At 39.4% G+C, this 18,800-nt stretch overlaps 1 protein-coding gene across 1 annotated transcript in view; it reads left to right on the forward strand.

Moving 5' to 3' along the window:
* The window catches only part of LOC310965640 (guanine nucleotide-binding protein G(i) subunit alpha-2), a 64,856-nt gene extending 46,056 nt beyond the window's left edge, over nucleotides 1-18,800 (forward strand). Inside the window, exons 2-9 of the mRNA XM_083939350.1 lie at nucleotides 1,835-1,877; nucleotides 8,526-8,667; nucleotides 11,633-11,793; nucleotides 14,314-14,442; nucleotides 16,379-16,508; nucleotides 16,722-16,875; nucleotides 17,572-17,786; nucleotides 17,878-18,800. Of these exons, the coding sequence (XP_083795476.1) occupies nucleotides 1,835-1,877; nucleotides 8,526-8,667; nucleotides 11,633-11,793; nucleotides 14,314-14,442; nucleotides 16,379-16,508; nucleotides 16,722-16,875; nucleotides 17,572-17,762 (950 nt within the window). The 3' untranslated portion in view covers nucleotides 17,763-17,786; nucleotides 17,878-18,800. The remainder of the gene's footprint in view (nucleotides 1-1,834; nucleotides 1,878-8,525; nucleotides 8,668-11,632; nucleotides 11,794-14,313; nucleotides 14,443-16,378; nucleotides 16,509-16,721; nucleotides 16,876-17,571; nucleotides 17,787-17,877) is intronic.

Here is an 18,800-nt window from a genome sequence, read left to right on the forward strand (position 1 = left end):
TGTTTAGTGTGATCTTCTCACATTAAAGTTACTGTCATGTGTAATGAGAAACTGACTGTACACAGATTCCATTTGCACAGGCCTGAAAACTGACAATATAGAACATCTGCAAGAACGGATGTTATGTATCTTTGGAACAGCCTTCCCACCCACTTCTGTGCAGTCCAGTCTCTTGATATTTTTAAGTCCCTTTTAAAGACCCATCTTTTTTCACTTGCCTTCAATTAGTGTCTCCTTTAAGTGCCAGTGCTTAGTGTCCCCTGGTTACCTTTTAAGTTTTTTCTCTTTTGCATGCTAACTATTTATGAACCAAAGCAGCATTGGCACCAAGGTATGTGCCAAACTTCCTCACTCATTTAATTCTAATTCTGTGTTTACACTACGAGAAACAAAAGCGTGGCCGACTACATTGTCATTGATTTGCAGTTGAAAGTTGAAGACAGCTCAACTCTGATTTGTAGCGCATCATGCAGCGTCAAGTGTGCAGTGTATAGCTTCACTACGCCTTCATGACACCGGTTTCCATTGAAAATGGGTTGTAGCCTGTTGCCCTGTCTGCGGTACTGTTAACACAGCATAAGTGTAAACAGCTTCAGTTTGACAGGACAAACTCCAAAGGGCATATTTACTACTTTCGTGTGCGTGTGCGTGTGCGTGTGCGTGTGCGTGTGCGTGTGCGTGTGCGCGTGTGTGTGTGTGTGTGTGTGTGTGTGTGGCTCAAGAGAAGACTTTTTTCAGGACATTTTTGCTTTAAACAATATTATGGCTAAATGTTCCATCTGAATTCTCGCAAAATGACTGAATTTATTTTATGGAATGCACACTGCACATTTCCATCAGTCTGCCGATTAGCTGTTTCCGATTTTCTTCAGCAGGAAATCTGTTCACAGTTTTTTAATTCCAGGTATGTGGTGAGCCAGAGAGCATTTCTTCCTTTGATTTTTCTTCTGCTTATCAATATGGCCCACAGACTGTACAGCAGATGGACAAGCGCTTCATCGCAGTGTGGTTTTTAAATGGCTCGAGAGTGGGGACTTCAGAACGATGAGTTGCATGTAAAATGGTCTTTGGATGTTTCAACAGAAAATAGCCCAGATGCCAGGCTCACATACCTTTTTTGGTTTTGTTACAAGGCTATTTGCTGCTTTATCGTTCCTAGCCAGTTTGAAGTCATATGCCATGGAGGTGTGGATACTATATTGGCCCATTCCTACCCAGAGGCTTTGCTGTGCGTGCTGCAAAGTAGTGTATTTTGAGGGTCATCCCAGAAAGACTCCCCCCCCGGGCAAGTACGAATAGAGAGTGCACTGGCAGGCAGGTGTGTGTGTGTGTGCGTGCGTGCGTGCGTGTGTGTGTGTGTGCGTGCGTGCGTGTGTGTGTGTGTGTGTGTGTCCTTGTGGCAGATGAGCTCTTTCTGGTCGCATCAGGCTATTACAATAAACATAGCAGTAGATGAGAAAAGCCTATATCCTGTCAGAACAAGAGACGTTTCCATTAAAATGTTAACTATGAAATAGTTACTTGTCTTAAAATAAAAAGAGGAGACTATGATGGCAGGTGTTTTTTGTTCCTTTAGAGGTTGGGATGTTTCATCTGTGAAATCAAGACCCCTCTGTATTACCATTTGAGACAGATAGAACAGACTGAGGTATAACTAAAGGGGAAGCGTCCCTGCAGTTCTACTGTATACCTATACAGTAGAACTGAGATCTGTTGCAGAGCTGAAGGCAAGACTGGGAGATATAGGGAGGGGAGAAAGACAAGTGTCCTGTTTACATTTCTCAACTAATGGGAGCATATTTTTAACCTCTGTGTGTTTTTGTTCTCTCTGCAGGTGCTGGAGAGTCTGGGAAGAGCACCATTGTGAAGCAGATGAAGTGAGTGACTGCTCATTGTTTTTGCTTTTCCTCCCGTCATCTCTGACAAATTAGTATAGGGTTTAACAGCACAAGTACATGCATTCGGAATATTCACACATACATAGTTTTTCAACATTTATTTTAGGATCAGTATGTACTACATAAACAAATTAAAGAATTGTAGTAGCATATTCATTTGTAGATATTGAAGCAAGCGTGCAGCACACATGTCACCTCACAACAAAATATCCCTTGTTCTTTCTGTGTAGTGTGTGCTCAACATGATATCATGTTCTTGTTGGCTCTCATGTTCCCATTAATCATAATGTTTTCAGTTTGCGCAAAAATAAAACCAGTGAGTGGCTCAACATACAGCCTACATAAGGAGACACATGTTTTGCTCTGATAGCACCGATACTACTTTGTTTGGGTTGTTATAACCAGGCAAAGCAAGCTTTTAATTATTCGCATGTTTGTTGTTGTTTCACTGAAAATCCAGGGGGAAATCTGGAGGATACACAATGCTTCAATCCATAAGTGGGAGATTCATCTCAGTGGTCAACATCAGTACGATTAGCCTGAAGCTCTGAAAATGGTCACTTTCCACACTTCACCTATAAAAGATGCATTTAATTCAATATTCAAAATAGGATTTTTTTTTTATTCAAACAAACTCTTCCAGTGTAGTTTCTATTAGGACATCCCTCTATGCCCTGTCACTCATTTACTCACTCACTCACTCACTCACTCACACACACACACACACACACACACACACACACACACACACACACACACACACACACACACACACACACACACACACAACCACAGACCAGCTGTATATTCCTCAGCACTGCAATTGCTATTGTATAGATGTCTCCACTCTGATAAATGCAATTTTCTAGCTAGCTGATATGGTGAGTAATTCATAGAGTATGGCCCAGTTAGCTTGGCCCAGAGCCAACAGGAAAATGACCATTGACAGACATTGCACAATTTATCACCAGCCTTATGTAGGTGAGAAACAGTGCCCTTCCACTCAAAAATGTTTTTCTTATGTTTACGTCCCCTTAAAATGTCTGACCTTGACTATACTGTCTCGTATCTGTGCAAAGTTTGTCACTACAGTCTCTACAGTGTCTGTGCACTTTAAACGTATCGCAGGCAAGTTTGATTAGGTACTCACTAATACATAAACCACACCTCCAGTGCAGACTATACGGAGAGCAAAAACACAGTGTCATTGTAGCTGCGTCAGCCACTAAAATTTACAAACTAACAAGCTAACCAACAACTAAAACATAAAAGAATAAAAGATGCTAACTACAGGTTGATTCTGATATGTCTGCTAGCTCTGTGACACGACTGTCCTGCTGCCTCCTGTTCAACCCTGGCTTGAGGCTCAAACATGTAGGTCTATGGCTGAATATCTCCACTGTTTCTAGCCATCTTGATGCTCGCTGTTCTTTTTCCAGTCAACCTCGGGTCAATGCTAGAACGTAGTCATCAAGTAAGTCTCAACCTAGCGCGAGCCACAGTGGTGGGTGGGGAGAGACCAGATCCAGAACTTCTCACTGAGGGAGAAAGAATAGATGTACTTCCAGTTTTTTTAAAACAAAATATAAATCATAATAGAGTATTTTACAGTACATACTTTAATATATTGATCAAATCTATTGGGGAATCCAGTCAGTCACATAATACATAAAATACTGCATATGAATGCAGATAAATAATAACAAAAAGCAAATGAAAAGCTAAATCGTCATCAGATGATAGAGGATGAGTTCCGAAATTCCACTTTGGTCAATGTGTTTCGCCTCTTTTGCTCTTCACAGGGACCGTTTCCTTGCATGCAACCAAAGCATGCTCAAACGTTACTGTTTAAATATGTTGCTGCAAAAAAACAAAACAGACTGCTTCCACTACTCAAATCTTGTCACGATGCCTACAGATCTGCATTCAAATGCAGAATCTGTTTATAGATATTTTGTCACCATTAACCAGCGTATTTTTAGTTTGCTGATTGTTCCTGCTTCCAGAGTTTAAGTGATTCTCAAATGGTGTTTTTTAAACAAAAATCTTGTAGGAAAAGTCTTGCAACATAAAGATATAGTGAGCCACTTAAAACTTACTGTGGGATGTTATTAAATAACTCATTCTAAAAGTTTCCAATTTCTCAACCGAAGAAGAGGTTTAATACGTACAAGCAGACATGACCAGCAGCGATAACTGGCAAAGTAACAAGTTCAGTCTCAAAAGATGTGAGTAAGGAGGAGTACAAGCACTAGTTTTTATTGTCTTCTGTATAGCCTACGGTCTGACCACTGTGTAGTGAAGCATAAATGAAAAGGCTGGTTTCCTGTCTGGAAAAGTTCTCCCATCAGTCTCTGAAACCCCCCTTACGTGTCCATTTAACTAGGGCTGAAAGATGGTGCTAAATGTGCATTTCCACAACTGCTACGTATGAGTGAATTATTAGTGTAGCTGCAATGACTGAAGCAATTTGACAAATCTCTCAGATTCACAGTTAAAAAATAAAATCCTCTCACATGTGCACATCAGTGACCCTACATGCTTGATGCTTTTGAAACATCATTAACAGAAGCACACATCTGCTCCCCCACATACATGTACAGTTATGTTAGGGGTGGGGGTGGGGGTGGGGTTCTCAGATGCATCACGATGCGGACGTGGAAGATTCTGATCGATTCACAAAAGTCAATATGTGTCGGATTAACTGTTTTTTTTTTATTAACTGGTGACGGTGAGACAGATGTTCATGCATTCAGGTTTTTTAATGGGTTTATTGAGTGTTTACTAATGTCACAAGGCTAGCAGCGCACGTTGTCTTGTGGTTCGACATGGATTATCGGACCCACTTCTATTAGACTATAGTCGCCCGGTGATTAAGTTGTGTAGATTTGTGTGATGTTGCGTCTCATGTGCTCCTAATGAGAGCAGTGAATGAGGACGCACTCACACTGTCCACCTGTACTGTGCCCCGTGCTTTAGGGCACGTGTCCACCCCTCCCTCTCCCCCCGCGGCCCAGGCCCGTTTGTATTCACACTACCTTGGCTTCGCACAAATGCTTCTTGCCTGCCTATGCGTCATTGCGCGTAACACGTCACGTCACACACATTGATTGACGTCATCGCGATGCGTCGCTTTGTTTACAAATCTTTCCATAGACTTCAGAGTTTTTGTGCGTCTTGTCGACTGTTTTTGAATATTTTCATCCGACCAAATCTGCAGTAAACACTCCACCTCCGCATCACACCAACGTGAACCTTTCGCCGCCATTGTTTTAAATGTCCGCGCATGGTCCGTCCTTCTTTTTTTCAGATCCGAACTGGCGCACATAAAATTACGTCAGAACGGCTGTAGGCCTCGTGCTTGTACACGTGCGCACGCTCTTGCTAGTACATGTGCAAACGTGCTTTACAAAAGCCCACGTCTCCCAAACTGTCCCTGGCCGGCAGTCCAACCGTACCGCACCTAGGCACGGTACGGTTGGACTCACACTGGTCAAACAAACTAGACTTTAGCCGTGAAACGTGCTTGGGCACGGGTGGACAGTGTGAGTGTGACCTGAGACCCAAACAGTTGCAACTGTATTGGATTCTCTATTATTTATTTGTCAAGGGCAGCTTTTTATGATTTACTACAAATACGCTGCTACAGGCAGACTTTTCTTTTTCTGTAAGTTCTTTGCGATGCAGGGATATATGCTGGCAAATGTAACCTTCCAGTTGAATTGTCACATCACTTCTATTTGTTTTTATTAATAAAATATATTTAAAAGTAAATTAATTGTGGATCATTATTAATACTTTGCTAAAAAAAAGTTAGTAAAAGTAGTCACAGTGAGAAAAAAAGAAATTCTGTATAGAAAAAGAAGATGCATCAAGATGCACCGATAATCATTTTATAATCGCATCGCAGCGCTCGAATTATAATCGAATTGAATCGCGAGGTGCGTAGAGATTCCCACCACTGTCATAAGGCATACACGCATACAAAACAGAAAAACAGTTGTGATTGTCAAATTATTTCTCGTCATAGATTTCGGGCATTTTAACCTGTTTTTAATCCAATATTACATTTTGACCTATAGCAAGAAAATTCTCTTTAGTAATACTAATGATTCATACGGTTCATAGCAGCAGGGCCCCAAAGTTGCTATGCAGATTTGACGTGGAAATGTCTGTTGTGAAAAAAAGGTCTATCAAACCTTTTCATTGACACTGAACTGAATAGAGCACAATACCACTTTGCTCATAAACAAGTAGCAGCGAAATCTTTCGTCTGCCTAAAAATAGAGAACAAACCCCTCATTCCCACACTAGACTCTGGTTGTCCTTTTTGTAATGGGCAAATAACAGCTTTCAGAGATACTATGTGTGGGATTTTTCTATTCATAATTCTGACAAAATGATAAATTATGCTTCTGTGAGATTCACAGGAAACTTCAGTTCTAATGATAGTGTTTCTTCTAATCTAGTTTTGAAGTTCTTAAGAACAATTCTGAAAAAAGGTCCCTGCGGCTGACACTAGACTTGCGTCTTGTGACAAAAAAGGATAATTATTCTTACCAAAATGTGACAGTCATAGGATATGACAGCATTAATGATGGGATCTCAATTTAATCCGGTTTTATGGTATTGTACTGAAAATGTCCCCCCGGGTGACATTCGACATGCAAGTTATTTTTAAAACAGCAGTAATTAAATATTTATGAGAAGGAAGCAGCTCACCGTCCATACAATATGATTACAGTTGGCCAAGTTTTCACTTTCACTTATCTCATTTATTCCCAAGGATATCTTTAAAGTACACAAGCCTGTGAATTCTTGTAATGTACACATTTCAGTTAAATCTGATGTAAAGTTGTCTATTGCTGGTGTGGATAGTGCATTTTATCATAATTCATTATCTATAAGGTGTAGAGACAAAATTCTTCTATTATTGGTTCTTTGGTCCAGCATGTCCAGCTTGTAGCCATGAACATGAACTACAAGTCATACTGCTTTCGTGTAATTGGCTGCCTAATGAGTATTGTAGTGTTGTACAATTTATCATTTAACACAGTTTTAAAAATTCCCAGTATTTAGGTATTGTCAAATTCTCAGCATGATTTGTGTGTCACTTTATTTTAATGCAGAACTGGGATCAGGTCCAGATTAATAACTCTCTCTCTTATATTATTAAAATAAGCTTTGTTATCTGTTGGGAGGTATGCGCTCTTTAAGGGCTTTCTATTGTAGTTATGGAGGTGTTATGAATTGATCTCACATTTACATGTTGAAAGAGACTCTGCATACATTCAGATAGGTTAAATGCTGTTTAAGCAAGGTGTTCAAGTGTAGAAAGCATCACACATTGTGTCCAGCTATACCCTACGCACGTGCCAACTTTATTTTATTTATTTAACCTTTTATGTAATGGGTCTAGTCATTAATAACAAATTCTTATTTACTATGGGTGCCTGGCATACTCTGCCAATGTTAAAAAGAAAGCCGCACATATCCAAACATTTCCAACATACCCGCTACTTGCAATCACAATCACAATAAGCATTGTATAAATTACAAGCAATCTAGCACACAAGCATGAAACTTGATATTAGATAATTACAATAAAATACTTATTTGAATGGTGCTTTCTTAAACAAAGTGCAAAGCGCTTCACAATCAGGTCAATCAAGAATGATTGATTGTATGAAATGATTAGAAGTATTGTTTGAATGAGAGGAAAACACTGTGGGCTTTCAGTCCTCTTGGCTGTGCCTCTCAGTGTTTCACTGTTGGCTCACTTGCATTTTAATGAGGTCCCATTCACTACATCACACAACCAATGAGCATCCTGGTTGTGTGACTCTTGTCTCTGGGCCGTGACAGGCCAGGGGAGATGGTTCTGTTTGGTTTCCAGCCCCATGCTTTTCAACCACATGCCTCTTTCTCTCTCTGTCTCTTTCAACAGATCCAAAAGAAAGTAAATATTTGTTCTGGTGCCTTCTTATTGAGAGATACAAAAACAGCTGAATTTTCCCAGTACCGTGGTTTAGCTTCAAGATTCAAGAACCTTTTTTTTATCCCGAGGGAAATTATTGTGCAACAGTTTCAATACAAAGGTGGGAAAGGATCAGAGTGACAATAAGCTAACATAATCAAATCAAATACAGCTCAAATACAATAAATCAAACAATAACTAAGTGTGACAGAGTGCAACAGACATTGTGGTTAAGCGTAGTTATATACAATATACAACAATACGCACTGTGCAGTTTAGCAGCATATTGAAATAAAAATAAGTACAAACTAAATAAACTAAATAAGTGATAAGGAGCTAAGTAAAACAGGGTTACAAATGTAGCAGTAGCACCCAGCAGTATTGTGATTTTGCAGGACCAGAGCATCTAATGAAATATCAATTAAATGTGTAATCATTTACTGTTACAAATTACAACATTTTGACAGTGAGAGGAAATATTTAGCAAGATCTGCGGCAAAAGCCGGGGCAAAAAGGTTTTACACCATTGTATGTAATGTGTAATCATAAAAAATAATGTTGTGTTTTATTGTCACATTGCAGTTACAGCTTTAATTACATGGGAATCTTTTTTTCTTCTTCGCCTCCCTCCCTGTGGTCTCTGTTTTCAGGATTATCCACGAGGATGGATACTCAGAAGACGAGTGTAAGCAGTACCGAGCTGTTGTCTACAGCAACACAATTCAGTCCATAATGGCCATCATCAAAGCCATGGCCAACCTTAAGATCGACTATGAGGAACCTACTAGAGCGGTAGGTATCTGACACTGAAGTTGACACTGGAGTTTGTAACTATCTACACGTCGATCACCCTCTGCAGCAGCAAAACAGAAGTGACATGATGATTGAAATACAGCAAAGATAGCAGTGTTGTAAAAAGAAGATTGTACGGCTGATAGCATTAGCGATTGTGAAACTCAAAAGACATGCCAGTTATAGAGCATCTCTAACTAATGTGCCTCTTATTTCGATTCATTAAAAGTATTTTAGCCTAATAAAGTAAGTATTACAGATGCATTTAAAAAAAAAAAGACACACAGTAGCCTCACGTGCCATATTGTTCCCATGTTCAAGGTAGTAACAAAAACCTCCTGGGAACCTGTTAAAGTATAGTGTAATGTAGCTGCACTCAGTTCAGTGAAATCATCTCCACTAATCGCCACCAAAGCCTCCACTCGGCCCTCATCCTGGGCACCCATATCTTGCCTTGAGGATTTGGGACAGAAATTATGCAGCTCAAGAAATTCTGTCAAGTGCAGTGTGACAATCTCTACTTGGAAATCAACTCCGGGTAGCAGATGCTTAAGATAGATTCCTTGTGTGTGTGCGCGTGTGTGCTTGTGCTTGTGCTTGTGCGTGCGCTTCTGCGTGTGCGTGTGTGTGTGTGTGCGTGGTTAAAGAAAACGAAAATCATTTCCACCCAGGGAGATAACATGACAGAAATAGAATTCAGGCATTACTCATGAGAGGAGAAAATTAAATTCCCTTTTTTCTACGGACCCATCATCTCATGAATGTGATTAATTTATTCTATTGTCACAGATCATTTGAAAGATAATTCCTAATAATGTATATTTAGCTATAGGCGATGACTGTCAACTGCTACAGCAAAGTAAACTTGAAAAGATTGTGTTTAAATTAATAAATTATTATTTTAGCTCTTACTGTATGTTGTTTTTGCTATAGGAAAATCTGACCTTCCCTTTTTAACTTTGCTATATTGGAATAACTAATAAAGCAGCAGTGTAGCATGTGTTGTGGACAAAATGATAATGCTTGGTAGCATTAACTAAAATATGCTTTCCGCAATACAGACATTTCAGATATTTTTGTAACCCTAATAATCCTTTCTTTGTAGTTACTGTACATCATTGATGTTTTCGTTCTCTCCAAATGTCCCTCTCCCTGGTGCTCTTTATTCCAGAGGAGTTGGATAAACATTGTTTTTATGTGGAAAGAGTACCTAGTATGTGTGTCAGGATTGGCTATGCCAAGGCAAACGGCTATGTATGACGAGTTCTGCTGGACAGAGAGAATTTGTTTATTTGAGTTACACCTTCCCCCTCTGCTGCAATGGCCCACAGAGAGCTGTAAGTATCCTGGAACATTTTACAGATTTCAATTAAAAAGACAATATTTGCCTCACAGCTGGAGGGAGCGCAGTGAGCAGAATCAGCAATATTCTGAAATCAGAGTGTGACTGAACTGTTATGTTTGATCTCTATTTACACACAAGGAACAAGCTGCTTCCATTGTTTTCCAAACATAACAAGTACGGGAAACTATTGGTAAGTCGGTAGTACAGTCACTACACCTCATGCACTTGTCTAGATATGTTGTGTTTTTTTTTTTTTTTTAACAAACTTGAGTCATTTCCTCCATGACACGCTGTCAACTGATTTCAAAGGAGTTGCAAACATTTTCACGACTGTATCACGGGAATATTTCAGGTTAGATTAAGGCTTTATTTGTGTTGGTCAGGGAGAATGTAGGTATCTGGATTCTGTTCTTCTGACATCCATTAAAAACACTATGTGTTTATCACAGAATTTTGATTACTTCCACATGGTACACAGTTAAAGGCTTCTAACTTTACTGTGACGGTGACCAAACAGCCGAGATAGAGTGGAAGGCCAGACAATGGTTAACTAATACATGGAATTCTGCTCTCAATACCTAACATCAAAAGTTTATTTGGTGCGATGAAGGTGATGAGCTTCATCGCATAGTAAGCTGTAGAGTATAAAGTTTCAGTTAACTCCTCCCTGCTCACTTATAATGGGTGTCTAAGGTTAATAAAGCAAAGTATAAGTGTAAATATGAATGTGCTGTCTACCATTTGAGGTTTCTGGTTTTTCAGGCCACTGCACCTTACTAAATGGATTCATTACAGTTCAAAGTTTGATGGCAGATGACTGTGTGATGGCCCAGGGCCAATTAGGCCAATGCTGCATACATAATATCTGGTCATGCTATTCCTCACTTTTTGGCTTACTTCTGTTTCTTCACATCCCTTCTAAGAAAGTTTACAGTTATATTACTTATAAATACAGTTATCCATAAGTCATGTCCGGTCCGACTTGTATAGAGTGCACTGGGCTGCTGGACTTCAACTTACATAACATGGAAAGAAACATGTGTTTTTTCTTTCCACTGTGGAACATTATCCAGTGATTATAGCTTTTATCATTTATCAGCTTTTGTCATTTCGAAGCAAAGCAGATTGAAAGAGCTGTTTTCGAAAAAAAGAAAAATTATTACAAGCACATGGGATACCCACAACAGCAGCAAGCTACAGTTTGTATGTTGGCAAGGCAAATTGCTGATGACCAATCACCATATCTGATTTATGTTGGTCAGGCAAGTTAATGCAGAACAGTTTTCCTTGTTACTGCTGGTTATTTTCCAAAACAGCCTCTGTCACAGTTTAAGATGGGTGAAACAACACTATATAGATGGGACACAGTAAATAGTCCATTCACCAACATTCTGAACTCCTGGTATCATACACTTTGTAGTAACAAAATGCATTGAGACCCAGTGTTTCTGGGCCTTGCAAAAGATGATAGAATACTCATGTGAAAAGAAAGTCTTAAGCTCTGCATTGTCAGCTTATCAGCTTTGTCCAGTGAAGAAATATAATGAGGATTAATACGCTTGATATCTTTTTCTTTTTCTTGACCTACTCCCTCTAATAGTGTGTGTCTTTTCTTGTCAGGACGATGCCCGCCAACTGTTTTCCCTGTCAGCAGCAGCAGAGGAGCAGGGCATCCTGCCAGAAGACCTGTCCAACGTCATCCAACGACTGTGGACTGATGGTGGCGTCCAGAGCTGCTTCACACGGGCCAGAGAGTACCAGCTCAATGACTCAGCAGCCTAGTGAGTGCCTTAATGACATAAAATAAAATCAAGGCTTTTAAATTAATCATTGTTTTTCAAAATAAAAAAAAACATTAGTGACCAGACTTTACCAGACTTTTGCTGACGATCACATATCAGACATAAATGATGATTGATAGAAGTTGGGATAAGACTGTAAGTAAAGGAGAGCATAAAATAGAAAGCATTTATTCCCATTGTTCAGAATACAACGAAATTAAGAGCTCTCCTCCTTTTCTCATATTGATGTCTCAGCATCACAGCACTGGCTTTGGAGAAGGCCCCCTTAGAGAGCAGCTACAGTTATTAATTCATGAAGGCATGACCGTTTTGTTGAACCAGCGCCTTTCGCCTTCAAGACTAGTCGAGTGACAAATCTGCAACAACACAGCAACCTCAGCCTCTCTCCGCAGGTCTTAATTACCTTAACGACTCTCATTTCTGAGCACACTTTTTAGGCCACAGGGAGAGTGTGAGGTGAGAGTTGGTTATTACGCTGACCCTCTGTGATGCACTTCTGCTCTGAAATTGAAATCCAGTGAAAACCGACAGCCTCAGCCTCATCCACCACCAGCTGCCTGCAAGCTGCAAAAGGAATTAACTGCACTTATTTCTGTTTAATACACAAGGCCTTTCAATAATACTATGACACCTCCAGAATGTGCTGTAATCTGTCAGGGGAGTTTTAAGTCTTTCACAAACGATTGCTTTGCAATCAGAGCTCTACATAACTTCCAGGGGGAGTGATATAGTTCTTTGTTTGTGTTGGCCGGTATAATCATAACTTCTCCATCTCTGCTTCACTGCTCTCGTTAAAGCCGAGGGGACCTGGAGGCATGCCGCTAACTGGGCTTCACATTTAGTAGCTGGGAGAGTGGACAATGTTCAATTTTTCATCATGACTTTGAGGAGAGGACTAAATTAGTCTGGCACTAGACTATAATCCATGTCTGAGCACCTGCTGAGAGCCAGAGAAAGGAAGGGAAAGATAAGGAGAGAGAGAGAGAGATGGCACAGAGACCTCTCTTTTCGCTCTCACTGGTTTGATAGAAGGGGACATGTACACTCTAAAATAATGGTTCCAGCTGCCATTATTTTAGGAAACAAGACCTTTTCGCACGTCTAGGTGTATAAAAATGAAAAGGTCTCTCCTCACACTGTTAATGTTCTGTGTGCAACAATTTAAAGTCTATTATGGTTCCACACTAATCTATTATAATTGGGTTTTTTTTAATACAGGCACAAAATACACACATCACACACATTATGATGAAATGATAATATAACCTCACAAAAAGAAAAAGAAAAACAACTGTACAAAAATTCTCTTAATGTTTACTCCAGTGACAAAAATAATCATAGTGATTTTAAAATGCCTTGTAAAACCGTATAAAACAACCATTATTTTTGCTACACTACAGTGTCTTTTCTTATTAGAGTGTAAGCTGACCAAATTGAATTGATCTTCAAGGCTTATAAACCAAAAGGCCAAATCAAGCAGTATTACACTATCTGATGTGTGGAATACAAAAGCAGCCTAAACCTCTCTCTGTGGGGAGCAGGTTTATGATTAAACCATCAAACAGGTGGCAGGAAGTAGTGATGTGGAGGCTCTAATATCTACACTCGGGGTGCGGTTTGCATGGAATTACATGTAGCATCAACACTTTATTATATTATATAATATTATATTAACAGTCTTTTTTTATGCAGTTTCTTCCCAATAAATATGGAGACAATATGGAATAATATGGAAAGATAGGAGTCTGGTAGTAATATTGTAACACTGCATGTGGATATGAAAAGACTAGCATCTCAGTGTCCCTCTGCAGGATGTAGTGTTTACATTGCTGACCAAACAACAGGTCACTAAGAAAATTTTAATCAGCAAATGCACACAGTCTGTATTCAGAAACTGTGCCTTTAAACGAGACATCAGGACTTCTGTACAGTTGTGATGTAACAGCTATAGTCATTCCTCAGCTGCAATGACGATGCAGAGAGCAGATGTGGAAACCCGGAAACGCTGACCAATCAGAACAGACTGGGCTTAAAGAGACATGTGCTAAAACTGAGTGTTTTAGACAGAGAGTGAATACAGGTATATACAGACAGACAGTATTAGAAAAGTTTTTTGAACATTGACGCATGTAAACATGTTCATGAAATCAAGAAAGTCTGGACTAAAATTTAAAGAAATTGGCATAGAAACCTTTAATTCAATTGATAAGTGAGGTGAAACGGAGCTGTGTGAACTCTTATGGAGTTAGAGGTAAGGCGGCACATTGACTTATGTAACAAGACTGTAACTTTGAACCTGACTGCTGAGACGACAGAGTGCTGTTAGAGGGCATGAGGCACTTCTGTTCTTCTCATCTCTGTGAGAAGAAAATAGATGAGACCTTTAACCCCAAACAACCCATACCTTCATATAACAGCCTTAAATCTCCTTCTCTCTGTGAGGTTACAGTACAGTGCTTTAAATGTGATCTATATTGTTTGTGTCTGTTTTCACATCAGCTATCTAAATGACCTTGAGAGGATAGGCAAGCCAGATTACATCCCCACACAGCAAGATGTGCTGCGGACCCGAGTGAAGACCACGGGCATTGTGGAAACGCATTTCACCTTCAAGGACCTGCACTTCAAGTAATTCCCCCTTTTACAGATTTCTGCTCATTTAGTGAAATACTGTTAAAATTGTTACAGGTGTACATTAGTTTATATTGTACAGCTCAACATTTGATTTCACCTGCAAAAGGCCTTACCGTACTAATTTACTCAACTACTGCCTCTGATGCTAATACGCAGTGTAGTGCAGTGGTGATATTTCCCACAGCAAAGGGACAATGGCTGTTTTTTTTTAGATTTTTAGATCAACTTGTAACTAAACTGATCAGAGAGGGTGTCATGCCTTCAGGATTCAGCAGGTGACAGCAATTATTTAATTAGACACATGCTCACCCCCTGAAGTATTTTTGAGCAATAGCTCATGCTAACAGCAAGGTAACGTTTTTCTACTGAAATTAGACGCCATAGCCGTTGTATGTGGTCACTATACCACAACTATGAACATCAGATTGCTTTATTTTTATAAAAACACATTTCCGTTTTAATAGCTTTGACGGTTGCCTGAAATATTTTGCATGTCGTCACGTCTATAAATGCTTTAGAGATTAGCATTATAAATCATTAGGAAAGCAGTACAACCTGTTTTGAATTTAACAGACTCTAAACTTTATGAGAAAGCACTTGTTACTGTTGAAAATAATGCTTGTCAATGATGAAATGTTTAAGTGTTGTGTGTTTGCCAGCGCAAAATGCACCCCCTTCTTGAAAAATCAAAAAAGTTGGCAGAAAGGAAAACATCTGTTTTGCAGTTTGTCTAGCTCCTCATCGTCTCATTTTAGCAGAGGGAACTTCAGATGTCTTTAACCCAAACAGCTCGTCCCACTCGGTCATGTGATACTGTAATACTGATACAGTGGGGACTCCATATCACACAGAAACAGATAAGGGGACGAGTGGAAACACATAAACAGATTCCTTTTTTATTATCACACATTATAACTGAGCAGTTATCGCAGCAGGGTTACCAATGTTAGTAATGAAAAATTGGGAAATAATGGTATACAAACTCACTATTACCGGTTTTCAGCCATGCTTCACAGAAGTTGTTTTGTTTATACAAGTTTTTTTGCCATTGTGTTTATGTGTTCTGACAATATATTCCCCATTGAGACAATGGAATGTGAGATCGGCACACAAAAACACATTGTACTTCATATCTGATGGAGACATTAGTCATTACTAAGGCTTTGGTAACAAACAGAACAAGTGTGTGTTCTCATGCGCCTGATGTGTGTAATATTTAAGTCTCATTTATAAATTGATTTATTTTATTTCTCTTTGGAAGACATCCAACTAGCATATGTTTACCTCCAGCTCTTCTTCAGTGCTGCACCGCCGTGATATATTTAGCCTATATAAGCAGTGCTAGGGATGAGGTAAACAGTCTAAAGTGTGTCACTGTTATAATGAGCTCTTCTTACTCAGCGCAAAGCTGGCCGCCTGTGTTAATAAACCAAACTCTGCAAAATGAAAACTGCTTAGCAGGAAAAATAGATGCGTCACACTGCAATGCTACAAATGGTTACACTCTACCTCCAGCTGCCAGCTGGAAAGCTTCCTCTCATGTGAGATGGAGAACATCTTTGGTGTGACACCGTCCAGACGAGCATCCTCCCTCATCCATCTAGGTAGCCTCCATCTTCATGAATAAGTCATATAGGATCTTAGTGAAAAACCTAATGCTGCTATGCTTCAACCTGCCTTAAGGCCGCCTGTTACCACAGCAACTGCATTGACCCAAAATGCCAACAAATCCTGGAAAAATGACAAGGCCTGTTCAGTGAAACATCCTGCCCTGAAGAGAGGAAGAAGCAGAAATGTATTCACTGTACAGCAAGGGAGAGAGTGTGCACACGTTTCCAGAGGGAGACCTTGGAGCCGCTGGCTGTCAGTATGAAAAGGTGTTGTTTCTCCTGTGCTTAGTCTCATGTTTATACCGTGTGTGTCTGCGCAGAATGTTTGATGTTGGAGGCCAGCGGTCAGAAAGGAAGAAGTGGATCCACTGCTTTGAGGGAGTCACAGCTATCATCTTCTGTGTCGCCATGAGTGCTTACGACCTGGTCCTGGCTGAGGACGAGGAGATGGTGAGTTAAACTTTTACTCTACTTTTGATTTAATAAATAAAAAATAAAGCTTTGCATGCCTTTCGCAGTAGAGCCAATTCAGAGGAGAGGTTGGGGTTTCAGTGCACTAATTACCTTTATAAGTTACTGGTTGTTCTCTTTAATAATCCTGTGAACATCTCTAATGTTCTCTAATAATCTCTTTTTCTCCACATTTGTGCCTTTCCAACCCAGAACCGGATGCATGAGAGCATGAAGCTGTTCGACTCTATCTGCAATAACAAGTGGTTCACAGAGACGTCCATCATCCTGTTCCTCAACAAGAAGGACCTGTTCGAGGAGAAGATCGCCCACAGCCCTCTGACCATTTGCTTCCCTGAGTACAGCGGTAATAGAACCACAGGACAGGGCCAACTGACATTTTTCAGTTTTTTAAAACAAGTAAAATATTCTGTTAACACGGGGGAATACTTCCACTTGTTTCCATTTGAGTTATACTGCTTTGTTCTTGTAACAGAGTCATAAAACACTTACTACTACTACTTTTCACAGCAACTGGATTTGCCCAATAACACGTGATAATCACAGGATTACATATCGCACAAAAATCAATTTTGTCAGGATTCAAGTAATGCGTTTGTGTCCGTACAACAAGCGGTTCGAACCAATCGGCATCCTATGAGGAGTCAGGTCCATCTGGATGAAAACATATTCTGTCTGCTACACGATAAAAACAATCTTCTTTTTTTTTTTTTTTACATATTTCTTTATTTGCGTCTATATTTATGTATTCAGGTTGCCAGAAATTACCTTTCTCTTTTTGTACAACCCAAGAAAAATACCAACACATTCTCTTGTATGAAAATGTTAAATAATAGAAACTAACATTAATATAAACAAATATAACTGATGTTAACATGTTGGTCCTGATTGCATACAATAAATACAATCAGATGAGGCAGCTGGCAACTGAGACACTTGGCAACATCAGACATAATGAATTCAACATTATGAAGAAAATGACAGGAACTGCTGCTCCCCTCTCAGCAGACTTGAGCCCCTCATAACACTCTCTGTCCCTCAGGCCCTAACAAGTACGAGGAGGCCCAGGCTTACATCCAGACCAAATTCGAGGACCTGAACAAGAAGAAGGACACCAAGGAGATCTACACCCACTTCACGTGCGCCACCGACACCAAGAACGTGCAGTTTGTGTTCGACGCTGTCACTGACGTCATCATCAAGAACAACCTGAAGGACTGCGGCCTCTTCTAAAAACATGTCTGAGAAAGAGTCATGGTGAGTTCAGAGAATTAGAAAGTGATTCAGCTCTCTTTGACAAAATGAAACCAGTTTTGAAATGACCCATTGCGTGTTTGTGCTTTATTAGATTACTTGAAGAGTTCTGATTACCATAAAGAAAAGGGGAATATACACACATCATGGATGACTGCACTGGCCAACCACGATTTCTGCTTTGATCTGCTTTTTATAAAGACACCTAAGAGACTGAAAACCTGACGAGCCTCGCAGAATTTCAACGAATGCTGATCCAGTCGCTCGTATCGCTAACTCTTTGGGCTATGACCACAAAAATCAACATTTATTATTGTATTTTTCTTCTTCTTTTTTTTCGTCTTTATTTTCAATTACTAGAGGGCGCAAAAGAAAACTTTTTTTATATAAATGCATTCATTTTACTTTTAGAAATTCTGATGTGCAAATTATTAAACTTTTAATCATATGATGCTTGTTTTTTAAGAGATGAAGCACAGGCATGGACATTAAATATGATTGATAACGGAAAGTGCTTTTTTTTATGTTTACATAAGTTCATCATTCATAGCCAACCCGTATATTGTTCTGCATGACTCAACATGGCAAATATTAGCTCTGTAATCTGCACACATTATCTAACATTCCTACAAAATACAAATAAAAAACATTAAAACGTTGGAAAAAAAAAAAAAAAGGCTTCACATGCAGGAAGAAATTATGGCAAAATTCTAACTGATATTTAAAGTATGTGTACCTAACATTCTATCACTTTTTATAGTACCATTTCCATGTCTGTTGCAGTATGTTTGTGCCTTGACTTCTGTTTACAACCAATTCCTAGATATGCTTTCAGTACTGTTTGACCTACTGTGCGCCTATATTTTTCTTGCATTTTCTGCCTAGCACCTATAGAGTGATTATTAATGAGAGACGAAAATCTAATTCAGAAAAAGGTTAGTGTTTTTTTTTGGTAAATATTAAAATGCTATAAAGTCCTATATGATTTAATTTAAATAAAAGTAGAGATCACCCGAC

Source organism: Echiichthys vipera, assembly GCF_963691815.1.
Source record: "Echiichthys vipera genome assembly, chromosome: X".
Classification (NCBI taxonomy): domain Eukaryota; kingdom Metazoa; phylum Chordata; class Actinopteri; order Perciformes; family Trachinidae; genus Echiichthys; species Echiichthys vipera.